The sequence below is a fragment of the Rutidosis leptorrhynchoides genome, chromosome 5 (assembly GCF_046630445.1).
Source record: "Rutidosis leptorrhynchoides isolate AG116_Rl617_1_P2 chromosome 5, CSIRO_AGI_Rlap_v1, whole genome shotgun sequence".
Taxonomy (NCBI): Eukaryota; Viridiplantae; Streptophyta; class Magnoliopsida; order Asterales; family Asteraceae; genus Rutidosis; species Rutidosis leptorrhynchoides.
The window spans coordinates 372,548,572-372,561,607 of NC_092337.1; the positions used below are offsets into that span (position 1 = coordinate 372,548,572).

The following is a 13,036-nucleotide window of genomic DNA, read 5'->3' on the forward strand; positions in this document are numbered from 1 at the left end:
CTTTTATTAGGAGAGAAAGGAAGAGAAGTGGGATGATTATTATGTCAAATTTTCCCTCGAACACTTCCTTTTAAATTAGAAAGATCCATTTCTTTCCCTTTCATCCCTTTTCAGTTCATTTCTTTCTTTCATCTGAAAACTCGGGAACAAAGCCTTAAATACCCTCTAACTTCCTTCCACACCCACCAAAAGGTCGAATCCAAAAGACCATACACTCTTCAAACTATATAGTTGACCCGAAACCGATTAAACTCAGCCTGAACAAACCACGACTCGTTTAACCCGACCAGGAAGCATATTACTTGATAGAGCTGGGTTGCAGCTTGCAGGCAAGCTGATTAACAATTCCAAGTTACCCCGCTAAAACTCCCACAGTTGGGTAATGGAGTAATATTTATGTAATTATGTATAAATTTCGAGTTACCCCGCTACACCTAGTCATTTTATGCTATTTTCAAACGGGTTTTTACTAATAGAGCAAAGTGTGATATTGTTATATTGTAAGTGATACATTTGATTAATGAATTATACAAATGAAAATTAAACATCTCCAGTTAATGTTCCTGTTGCGTCACTAAAAAGAAAAACGTTTTGATCAAGAATGCAACTCTAAAGAAAAACTAACAATGAATCCACAATCTGTATAGGTGACCAATATATATAGTAACTAGATGAAAACATAAAACTCAAAGACATAATTCACATGACCTTACAGGCTACAACTCATAAAATAACTGGCAACCAAGAATATGAAAGAAAAACACTCGCAATGTACAAACTCAGCTGTTACTTAATCACCCCCAAGCACAAAAATACATATCGTATGATATTTTCTTTGAATATAGGTACAACAATGGATGTTACCTACTCAGCACCATTTGTAGAGCTTTTTTCTGAGCCTGTGTCAAACTCTGCAAGGTACCACAGAACATTAGCATGAGTTTCATATCAAAAACGAACTGCAGAGTAAAAAACACACACACACACACACACACACACAAACCTGGCAAAGATGATCAAAAAGAGGTCCGTCTCCCTGAGAAAACTCCCGGAAAAAGTTGCAGAGATAAACTCCCAGGTTAATCTGGTTATCAGAAATGAAACTTTTAATATGATATACATAAGTACAGAGGCCACAAATCAACTTATTTATAATTCAATATCTATAGCAGTATAAATGTTGTAGAGAAAGTAAACCTCATTTAGGGGGTCGGCAGCACTTAATAGGTCATCATCATAGGCATCGTCTTCATCCTATAAGTAAATATAAAAAGAAATTAGAATTAAATATTGACAATAAGTTTTGTATAGTGAGACCAAAACTAGTTGTGATGATGCAATGCAGACCTCATTAAAAGCTTTAGCCATGGCATCTAGGTAACCATGTGAAGGTCTGCTGTACGAAGTTGTACCGGATGAATAAAGCAGATCTTGCTCTATTTCAGCATCTCCTGCTTCGACTTCTTCCCATTCACTATCCTAAATTACATAAGCAACATGGTATTAATTATTGTATACTTAAATATTTACACATGTGAAATACTGGAGAAGAAATACCTGCTCATCATCTTCTAAAACTTGTTCCTGAATCTCGAGCAAGACATCCGCTAGTATAGCAATAATCTATGTTCCGACGAGTAACTTATACATTTATTATCAGATTCCGTTCTTCAAAAATAGAAAGTAAAACTAAAATCAGACAAGTAGGGACCTTTGTGGGAAGTGGCATTAATGTCCATTGATCTGGTGAAATTCTAGACTTTGAACGAGTGGTGATCCCTGCAGAAGACTACAAAACAAAAAAAATATGAGTTTTGAATTGTGGTAAATAAATTTAATTAGACAATAACTAAACAACCTTAATCAAATGTCCTTGTACATTGATGCTTCCAAATTCAACATGCCTAGTTGACAACAGTAAAGCCAAAGCTGTGGTTGTGACTTTAATCTGATAGGCCCCCTGAATTTCTCCTGTAATCGAAATCAAAGTTGTGTTAAAATTTATCAAAATGAGCAGACACTTAAAAAATGCGTACACATCGATTTTGAAGGCATGTGAGATTTAAAACTTATTGTTAAAATTTATATCAACTCGGTACTTGTACATGGGAAGACAAGTACACGATAAAAAAGTTAACTGCAATGATGAAAACGTGCCTTGTTGTTTGGTCCATTCTGACATAACATAATGCAAGGAATTAGTGTGGCCTTCAGCAGGAATAGACATGAGCAAGTTAATAAATTGTTCTACATGTGGCGCACTCATGTGAACCTGGGTTATAAAAAGAAAATATAATCACATACGCATAATATACATAACGTGGTTTTATTTTTTATCAGACTGGATAGTAAATATTAGCAATTTTAGATTATATCATACCAATCTTGCAAATAGAAGAAGTATCGAGCTTCGCAACCCAGCAATTTGGCATGATTGCATTCGCCTAACAAGAGCAGCAACAAGATCTCTAATATGTGGGGCCATTTGTGAGGACAGGTGTAAAATGAGTTGCAAAACATAGTTTCCAACAAACAGTGATCCCGAGCTTTCTAAATCTGGATCGAGAAGTCTATCCGGATTCACGTTCCCCACAGCCAAGCAGAAAAATTAGATGTCTTTGAACTAATCATCAAGTATAAATTCATTTGTTATAATAATATAAAATATATCCACCTTGAAGCTACATCAAGCAAACATCTCATTGTAAAAGAAGGATCGCCACTCCATGTTAGCAATTGTTGCTTTCCACCAGATACCAGAGCAGCAAGACATTGAGTTGCATTCTGTTTTTACAAAACACTTTTACATAAACTTAAAAAGACATTGAGTAAAATAAAGACCTGTTAATGCAATATAGCAGTTTCTCTCGAAAGAGAAAAGCAATTAAGATATGCAAGTGTGAGAAAGAAAATAACCTGCATTTCACCGTGATCGTCACTTTGAAGGACGGTACGTACAACTGGATCGAAACAAACTTCATAAATTGCTTTCACCACGTCAATTGGTGCATTCTAGATATACAACAGTAAGATCCAATAAGTCATAAGAATAAACTATAAATTTTTAAGAGAGTTTGTTTTAAATACAAAATATAATAACTTGCCTTAAGCAACATTGTCAAAAGATCCAACGAACCAGCAACTAAGCCATCAGGCTGTTGCTGAGGCTGTGAATACCCACACATTGCACCAAAAAACAATTCATCACAAATGAGTAAATTGACTTAAGATTCATTTCTAATTTGAAATTTCTATAGAGTAATATGAAGAAGCATACTTTGTTAAGGATCGGCCCTACGTACGGTAAAACGCGTGAAACAAGAGGATGAGCACATCCAGGAGCATTTTTTATCGCCTGTTATTTTAAATTATGATTCAATAACCAAATTAACTTGCAACATCCAGAAAATTTAGCTGAGATATACATTCATCACCATTAATATTAATATACCAAATTACCTCAAGAACATCAAGAGCGTCAATACTTATAAACGGGTCCGCAACATGCAAAGCCCACATGTTAAGTATAATTGGAGATATTACAGGCTCTATGGACAATGCAGCTTCATGACCTACAACAATCAGTTCCCATTATACTATTAATGTGTAATTACTCACTATACTATACTACTTGTGCACCATGTTAAATTACTAAAATGCCCTGTGAAAAGTAACGTTCACAGTTGTATTTGTAGGGGTATTTTAGTAGTTTCACATTTTCAAATTTTTTCCCTCAAATTTTTTGTTCGTTCGTTTGCTTTTTGGCCCAGTAAAACGGGGCCCGCACACCCTATATAACACGACTAACCTGCTCTCACAGCTGCTTGCAGTGTTTCAAGGACCAGATGCATTGTTTCATCAGATGCCTGCAGAGTATTGCACATTAAGATTAAAACTAAATTCACGAGTATTTAATAAAAAGTAAATCTAGTGTTAGTACCTGCTTAAGAAGTTCTGTAAGTGACGAAAACAGGGCCAATATATGAGGCTGTGGTATTCCTCTATTTGTGTCGGGTAAAAGTTGAGAAAGTGCACGACACGCACCAACTTTGACAGGTGGAGGTCTATACATATACATCAGAATTTATATATATGGATCAGAACTACATATGATTCATATAAATGAAATGATAACATGTAAAAAGAACGATAGAAGCTTACACATCCATCCCGATTGCCTGGATAGCAGCATAGAGGAAATGATCAATAACACCTTGGTTGATCTATATACGAAAAAAAGCATAGATGTAAATATTGTCTTTAAGAAACATAAAGCATAAATGATATTGATAATTACCACAGATGAGAACTTAGCAATTGACGAAAACATACGAGCGTAAAGAAAGGGAAATTCATGTACACCTGCACAACAATATACCAATCAGTTAAAAACATAATGGTCTAGAAGATATTACGAATATTATTAACGGTTAACGATACCTGATGCCATGTCTTCGGCCAATATTTGCTCCAAGAGATTCCCCACATTGACTCCAGAAGGTCCGGGAAGCTAAAAATACACATAAAAGAATACATTGTTCTTTGAAAATGTAAAAACTCAAATTTTCATACTTAATTCCATTTGCAATTATTAATCTGTGTAGTAATAGTAACAGTAACAGAATTAAGGATAGTATTAACCTCAACTTCAATCAATTGTTCTGACACAGAAGATAAAGCAAAAAGAGTAGCCTCCCTCATCTGCCAAATTATATGTTCCAGATAAATATTAAGGATAGTGTACTATAACACACAACATCCATAAATTTACTAAGTACCACTAAAGAAAGTAAGAAATAGTTACAGTTAGGCAAACATATAAAGGGAATCAGTCACAATATAACAAAATAAAACTACCAAAACATACCCTCCACCAGTCACCGGACCCTTTAGTTCTCTCCTGGTGAGACTCGTCGAATCTTTGTTTAGCGGCATTAAGTATAGCGTAAACTCCCTCAGTTCCAAATGAAATTACAATTTCTTCCAACAAAAGAGAGCCTATAGAAATAATGGTCATCTCAAAAGACTGATAAAACAGGAATAAGAGGTAAATAGATTGAAAAAGTTACCAGAAACACGACAGCTATAAGTATTTTCATCTTCATCGGCAACATATTGGTTAGGATCAAGTGACCACACATGGACCTGGTTTAACATATTTGCATAAATAAGAGAATAAAGAGCGATTCAGATAATTCGATATTGACATTGTTCACGGTGAAAGTAACAGCATGTCAATGCATGATAATATTATAATCGAAATTTAAAAATTTTGATAAGTTACCTGTTGTTCTGTAGTCTGCATGAAAGCTATTGAATAGTAGATCAAGTCATGGAGACTATTTCCAAAAGCCTGAAGAATGGAAAAATATTCAGGTGAGCTGCTCTTAAAAAGTATTAGCATCTTACAATATGTAGCACTTTAAAACTCACCTTGACAATATTTTTACTACCAACAATCACTAATAGAAACTCAAACAACTGCAGAACCCCAAAAAGACAAAAGGTTAAATCCAGGACAAGTTATGTATTTTAGTATGAAAACCACAACAAAGTAAGACAACTTTATACTTGGATAATGAAAGACTCGAGGCTTGTCTCTGAACCATCAGAATCATATCTCCCCTCATATGCATCTTCAAGTCCTTCAATTAAAGATCGTTGATATACGCCAAGAGATGACACAAATGTTTGCCATAATGGAGCCAAAACCTCTGGAAAAACAATATTTTATGTTTTATACAATATAGCAGAAATGATCTACAAATGGGAATATAAGAAAAGGAAGCAAACTTACCCATGAATTGACTTTCTGCCAAGCTGGGAAAGTTCTGAACGAATTGGCTCAAGCACTTTAAAGCCTGAAAATGGACATAGTAAATGATAAATGACAGCACATTGCAATTGCAATAGAAGGTTAATAAAAATAAAAAAATCAATATATGTAAAGTTAAAAACCTCCATTCTGATGCTCCAATCATCTGGATCTTCAGATTGCACAGGATTTTTAAGTATGAAGGAGATTTCAACCATCCAAGCTTTGACTAATGGAGACATCAATGCACTTGTTTCTGTCTAGAAACAAGATATCAATACAGACATTCGATTCGTTTTATCAAATAAAGAAAATAAAAGATCATTTTTACCACCTAAGATTAAGGGGGAAAAAAGTACCTTATACACACCACTCATTACCCCCAGCATGGATGTACAACAATAGACTACGGAAAGAGCCTTTGTGCGCAACAGCTTATCATAAATCTGCATTATTTAAGCCTCGGATAAATACAAATTAAGATAGACTATACAGTTACCAAATATAAAGCAGCAGCAACTTTAATCTATGGCGGGAACCTTGTAGGGATTAATATGCCAAATCTGGATTAATCAGAGATATATCGGATTGAACTTTTTATAAATTTAAATAATATATTTCAAAATTATAGGTGTTAATATATTAGAAAAACATTAACATAAAGTTTAACACAATTGACTAGAAAAATAAACATAATCGTTTGATTGTTCCGATACTCCAAGATCAGCATTCTAATATTGATTCAAATTAAAATGTTGACCGCCTTAGAATTTAACCAATTTTGTCCGTTTTTGCCCGACTAAATCCGACATTGACCAACAACATCCGATTATGAGGCATGCACCGACTGATTAGATGGATTGTGGAAAATCTAATCGGCCTGGTTTTTAAAAGGGTTGAATTGGGGATTAAATCCGGTATTTCACAACAGTGTATACATTACTTGAAAGAATCATCAATTGCAGCCAATTGTCTACAGTAGCAAGTGAACAGTCAAAGTTCTTATACACTATTAAAGAGTGAAAAAAAAAAAAAAAAAAATTTGATGCATATTATAAAAGTTGACCTGGGGTGATGAGACAATAGTGTGCAAGCACGGAAACAAAACTGGTATCAATGTGGGCACCAATTTATCATCCAAATCCGCAGAAAGGAGAGCCAAACATCTAAGAGCTCCATTCACTAGAAATTTGAAATATTTAAAAAAAAAATATAGATCAGCCATAGCGGTAAGTTAAAATGCATCATTGTTTGTCAAGTTACAAAACTGAATTTCTCTGAGGAAAACTAACCCAAAACAAAATCGCAAAGATTACAAGATACATGTATAGAACAATATATTAATAGCACCAAACTAAAGTTTCTCAAGAAACAAAAAAATTCAGATGACATGTACCTGCATTTGTATTACTTTGATCATTCATTAGCTTCAGTAAGAACGGGAGTAGGTCAGGCCATTCATCCGGCCAATCATGATGTGCAACTGATGCTACAGCCATACTTATAGCCGTGCATATTTTTCTATGAGGATCATCCAGTGAGAGCAACAAAAGACCACGTATAACTGCCTGATATTGCAAACACCATATAATTAATGAAATATGAATATTTGCTGCATTCAACCGGGCAATAAAAACAATAACTATAAAGTTTCAGTAAACTAGATACAATGTAGCCCCAGCATATTTCAAGTTCATCTGCAAGCTGTGAGAGTAATGAACAACAAGAGAACTTGTCAAAATCTGAAGAAAATTAGATGACTGACCTTCTCCTCATTTGAAACAACAGGATGTTCAAAACCATCTTCATCCTCTTGCCAGTGTTTCTTAATAAATTGTTTTAGAAGAACCGCAGCTAAGTAGAGCCTCGTTAAGTCTCACAACCATAAAATGTAGAACAAATCATTACCCAAGAAAACACTTATGCTTTAGAAAATGTTTGAACATGAGATGAAAATATCACACCATAAAGTATAGCAACACATATTGTACAGCTTTATATGCAATAATAAAAGGATATTTGACGAGATCCTAGAGGAAGATCTCTGTTAGCAGCAACTTTAGATAATGCACTTCCAAAACCTTCAATATACAGAATTATTAGAGTACAAGTATGAACAGCCAATAAAATCAAAGTTAAGCATATTATCCACATTAAAGTGTATTTCAGTACTAATGAGCAATTTACACAATTGATTAACAGGAAAACTTATTGAACTAACTAACTTAAATTACACACTAACTAAATTGCAATAACCAAACTTCTATGAGCCCTAAATTACACAAAAATTGGTTGCCTGATAATTTTAATTCTAACTATACTATAAAAAATAAAAATAAAAAAAGTGATGTCCTAAATGATTAGACAGTTAAACAGTAGAACAAATGAAAAAAAACATCAATTACTAGAAAAAAAAAAAAAAAAAAAATACATAAATAGATATACATATATACCAGGTTGAAGTGAAGCCTGATTCAAAGAGGCTTCTGCGAAAGATCGAGCTTGTTGATTAGTATCAAGAGTAGCATTCAGTGAGTTGATCAACCAGTGTTGATCTTGATCAATCATATTCACTGATTCACTAATTTGATCAAATTGAGATTATAGAATTGAAGTGGCGCTAAATGCGTGTATTCTCTTCGCGTATTTTTCCCGCTCTTTCTGAGAATTTGGGGAAAATGTTGGCAAAGGAATATATATATATGAGTGATTGAGTGAGTGGTCCGATTTTTAGGGTTTAGTGAAAGCGTTAATGGAGCTACTAGTCGGGTCAATTCGGGTCGGGAGAATCATTATGTCGAATTGTGATTAATTTGTTGGGCCTAAAGCTGGGCTTGGGCTGCGTGGAGTTGTCAGCCATTCAAACTTCTCTTGTATAAATTATTTAGAGAGCCCGAAGTGGTAAGTTTTTTTCCGCCGTTCACCTTTCAGCGTTCACTCACTTCCTTCTGGCCTACTCGCCGGTGTACTGGTCGGTTTTGATGCCCAACGTGTGAATTCATACGTTTTTTGGGCCAATAGAAAGGTGTCACATAACTTTTATTTCTTTTTCTTTTCTTTTTGTTTTGTTTTTACCATTCTTTTTTCTTGTTAGTTCTCCTGAACTTCGAATATGAATATTGAACCGCTCATCTACTTTTTACACTTCTAAGTTCCACTTTTTCTCTTTCCAAAAGTTTGCTTTTTGAACACCACGCTCCTTAATCTCTTATAGTTTTGTCACAACACCATCACATCACATCTAAAAGGTAAAAATCATCTGTCCTAATATCCTTACAACAGATCTCATCATTAATGTACATTTTTCTTTATTGAATATATCATATGACCCCATTTACCGTGTTTCTATCATCCCATATGACCTTCCTCCAACCCTCACCAACGAAAACTGCCTATGAATTGCACTTCTAAGTCTAATAGACACGATACTTTATAGTTGTGCTCATTTTTTCGACGAAATGTGCTCTTATCTTTGCAATGTTGTAATTTATAAGAGATTGACTTTGCACTTTCATCATTCAACATGTCTCCTTTCAATGACACAAGGAGATAATACGCCTTGCCAACTACGGAGTACTACATAATTACGAATTTCGGTCGAGGATAGTAAATTCAATTAGTGAGACATGAACAAACGTAGTCATTGATTTTACATACTTTGGATTATAATCCGTTTAATGAATTTCAATTCCATGAAAAACGTTCAAGCAAGCAAACATACCATCAAAGTTTGCTTAAGATTCATTTTTTCTAAGATCAATTTCAGAATCAGAAATCAAAAGAGTTTCGAAATGAACTAACTATATTTGTACTTGTTTAACTCAAAAAACCACAATAAAAGTTATATATATATATATATATATAGTGGACCAATCCATGGATAAGCACTAAATGGGGCACAAACTGGATAAGTAAAATTTTAAATTTTTAAAAAAAAACGATCCTTTAATATGCAAATAGAAGAAAACGAAAAAATTTTAAAAAGTTTTTGAACAAAATCGTTCAAAAATCGATGATGAATGGTAAACATCGATGATGAATGGTAAACATCGATGATGAATGGTAAACATTGATGATGAATGGTAAAATTAACCATTCATCTGGTTAATTTATCATTCATTTTTGTTCGCGATGAATGATAAAATTAATCAATGCTAAAAAAAAGCAGATGAATGGTTAATTTAACCATTCATCTGTTTATGATGAATGATAAAAAACAGATGAATGGTTAATTTAACCAGTTATCTGGTTTTTTTTAGTATTGATTAATTTTAGTATTGATTTTTGAAAGATTTTGAACTTTTTTTTTTATGAAAAAAAAATTGATTAGAGGTGCATTTTAATGCAGATTTATGAATGTAAAAAAAATTCAAAAAAAAAAAAATTTATTTTGCTCATCCGGTTTGTACTCCTTTTAAGCTTATCCATGGATCGTGCCCCTATATATATATATATATATATATATATATATATATATATATATATATATATATATATATATATATATATATATATATATATATATATATATATATATATATATATATATATATATATATATATATATATATATATGGGTAGGATCAAGAGAGAAGTAACCAATCGGGGGGAAGCAAAAATTTTTTTTTTTCGTTTTTTGAAAAAACTTTGTTCACGAACATTATAGATGAGATGAAAATATGAACATTTAGTAGAGACACTTTGTGATAAATGTTTTTATTTTGGCGGGAAAACGCTCGAAGAAGTAATATATAACAATTATCGTGTTTTTCGAGCGTATTTTGAGGTTTTAGCTATTGGGGTTTAGATATTAGGGTTTAGATATTAGGGTTTATAGGATTTAGATATTAGGGTTTAGGGTTTAGATTTAGGGTTTAGATTTAGGATTTAGATTGAGTTTTTAACACCAAACCCAAAACACCAAACCTTAAACCCTAAACCCTAAACTCTAAATCGGGCTAAATTTTACTTCACAAAACATGAAAAAAACGTTCATATTCTTCACGAACAATATTATCTTGAATGTTATTTTTGTCGATCGTTTTCCCGCCTAAATAATAACATTCATCACGAAGTGTCTCTTCTAAATGTTCATATTTTCATGTGATCTTGATGCCGGAAAAAAGAAATTTAAAAAAAAACAAAAAAAAAAAATTGTTTCCCCCCTTCCCCCCGATTGGTTACTTCCCCATTGATCCTGCCCCTATATATATATATATATATATATATATATATATATATATATATAAGTTTTATTCAACAAAATCATACAACAAACTTTATCTGTTTATATAATCAAACATTAACAGAGAGCTCCAAAAATATTAATACAACATCATCAAAAACCATTATGAACAAAAAGCAAATAAAAAGATCACACAAATCTTACTCAAATATGCATTTAACGTGATGTGAATGGCCAAAATCATATGTCAAAACCAAACTTCCATCCATTCTTTTAACAACAAATCTTTCAACCAAAACATAACACCCAAATCTCCTCCACACTCCACTCCCTTCAAACTTCTCTTCTCTATTCACTTTCTCAACCCTTTTGTCCCCAACACCAACCCATCCAACCTTCTCTTCTTCCCACTTCATTCTTTGTAAAACTTCCATACTCAAACCAACAGTTTCTTCTCCCTCAAAGCTCATAAACCATACGGCCCAGTTCACCACATTTTTCTCGTCCCACATTGCCTCCACCCGACGCCCACCTATAAAAACTGATTCACTACGTACTTCACCTCTCACAGATACAACGTGACCTTTATCGTTATTATTGTTTTCGAGTTCAAAAACTCGCTCCCACTTTTGCTCTAGTGTCACTTCATAAAAGATAGATGTATTCATTTGATCACTCAAGTTCCCTTCTTTAATAAACATAAACGGACAATACCACTTGCCAATAACCACAGAGTCAGAAGTTTTGGTCGCGGGTGAGAACGTTAAATCGGGGAGACGAGAACGAAGTGAAACATCGATTCCTTTTGCTTCATGTAACTCGAAGTTTTTAGGTGTTATAGAGTAAATCTGCCAACCTTTTCTCCTCAAGAAATTCGGAGGATGACCATCTTCAGCAAGAGATTTGGCATAAAAGCTACCACTAGGACTACAAGCTGTTTCATAACGAACGATCTCAAATTGTTGATACACGTCGCGTGTGTCTAATGGCCTTGGTTTAATATCACGAACAAAGCTGCAGTAACAACGTTGACGTACATCTTCGTCCTTTGAACATGTAAACGCTTCCCTGATATGGTTAATCTTCAACTTAGTTAATTCATGATAAATGATATATTTTCACTAAATCTTAATTATAAACAGTAAGCGAACAAGGGTTTTGCTATTCTGGGGGCGGACCAAGAATTTTTTTCAAAGGGTCCAGAATGTTAAAATTTTGAAAAGAAAAAAAAAAAAAAAAAATCTAAAAACCAGGGGATAAATGTCAACTTTTGACATATAACTTTAATATATATTTTTATTTTACTAAACCTTAAATATGATATAGTATATAACCAATTCAAGATCCAGAGAATTAATAGCTATTCATGTAATCAGCAGTTCATAACACAAATAAGGCGCCAAATCACAAATAAACATATATATTTTTGACATTTATATACAAATATAAAGCACACCTAAAGATTAGTATTTGTATATATATATACATACCCTTTACGTGATCGGCCATCTGGTTTTATTGCATAGTATCTGTTCGAAGACAACGGTTGATTAAGGACCGGAATCAAGACAACTTTATGGAAAGAGTCACCCGATCCAGACGAATATTGTGTGTTCAGTATTTTGTTTTGAGGAAATGGCAACTCGGGTAGATATCGATTCCTGTACAACCCGAAACACGACGTTTCAGACTCTTGGTCTTGGATCACTAAGTAACCCGAGTTTGGACCATCAGGAGGCACATGAAGAGCTTCAGGAGAGCTCTTATAGTGTGAAAGAGATCGTGTCACATACATATTTGAACTTATAAAGAAATAATTAACATAGTTTTATAGGTATGAGTATCATTTTTATATATAGGTACAAGAATGATTTGAGATTTAAGTTATTTACGTGGAGAACTTAAACAAGTAATTAAATTTATTTTTATAAGTGATCCTACTCTGACTAAGTCAAATTATTGACTTTTTCTTCTTTTGTGAATCACACATGGGTATGTTTGTCGTTTGACAAAATTGGCTGGTAGATGTTAGCTAA

The 13,036-nt window shown here is 33.4% G+C and overlaps 2 protein-coding genes across 2 annotated transcripts; both read right to left on the minus strand.

Moving 5' to 3' along the window:
* Positions 1-585: 585 nt before the first annotated feature.
* On the minus strand, positions 586-8,388 carry LOC139846651 (uncharacterized). Its single transcript, XM_071836135.1, has 33 exons — positions 8,269-8,388; positions 7,835-7,896; positions 7,581-7,673; positions 7,212-7,383; positions 6,882-6,997; positions 6,175-6,261; positions 5,959-6,075; positions 5,798-5,861; positions 5,572-5,714; positions 5,434-5,481; positions 5,285-5,353; positions 5,070-5,145; positions 4,868-4,998; positions 4,642-4,701; positions 4,441-4,510; positions 4,298-4,362; positions 4,162-4,223; positions 3,941-4,064; positions 3,809-3,866; positions 3,460-3,572; positions 3,278-3,355; positions 3,105-3,167; positions 2,917-3,012; positions 2,675-2,784; positions 2,381-2,570; positions 2,158-2,272; positions 1,859-1,971; positions 1,712-1,789; positions 1,558-1,623; positions 1,348-1,479; positions 1,198-1,254; positions 1,004-1,084; positions 586-911 (listed from the first exon to the last, which is right to left on the minus strand). Exons 1-33 carry the CDS (start codon positions 8,381-8,383, stop codon positions 861-863), a joined length of 3,075 nt encoding a protein of 1,024 aa, XP_071692236.1. The 5' UTR covers positions 8,384-8,388; the 3' UTR covers positions 586-860.
* Positions 8,389-11,083: 2,695 nt separating this feature from the next.
* On the minus strand, positions 11,084-12,804 carry LOC139847394 (uncharacterized). Its single transcript, XM_071837063.1, has 2 exons — positions 12,491-12,804; positions 11,084-12,068 (listed from the first exon to the last, which is right to left on the minus strand). The coding sequence occupies exons 1-2, from the start codon at positions 12,793-12,795 to the stop codon at positions 11,201-11,203; spliced, it is 1,173 nt and encodes a 390-aa protein (XP_071693164.1). The 5' UTR covers positions 12,796-12,804; the 3' UTR covers positions 11,084-11,200.
* Between the last annotated feature and the right edge of the window lie 232 nt (positions 12,805-13,036).

Excerpts from the sequence above, each read along its gene's own strand:
- LOC139847394 (XM_071837063.1), bottom strand. The coding sequence starts at position 12,795 with ATGTATGTGACACGATCTCTTTCACACTATAAGAGCTCTCCTGAAGCT. Across the intron at positions 12,069-12,490 it reads GATGGCCGATCACGTAAAGG|GGAAGCGTTTACATGTTCAA; the intron begins GTATGTATATAT and ends TAACCATATCAG.
- LOC139846651 (XM_071836135.1), bottom strand. The coding sequence starts at position 8,383 with ATGATTGATCAAGATCAACACTGGTTGATCAACTCACTGAATGCTACT. Across the intron at positions 5,146-5,284 it reads TGCAGACTACAGAACAACAG|GTCCATGTGTGGTCACTTGA; the intron begins GTAACTTATCAA and ends ATGTTAAACCAG. Across the intron at positions 3,013-3,104 it reads TTTTGACAATGTTGCTTAAG|AATGCACCAATTGACGTGGT; the intron begins GCAAGTTATTAT and ends TTGTATATCTAG.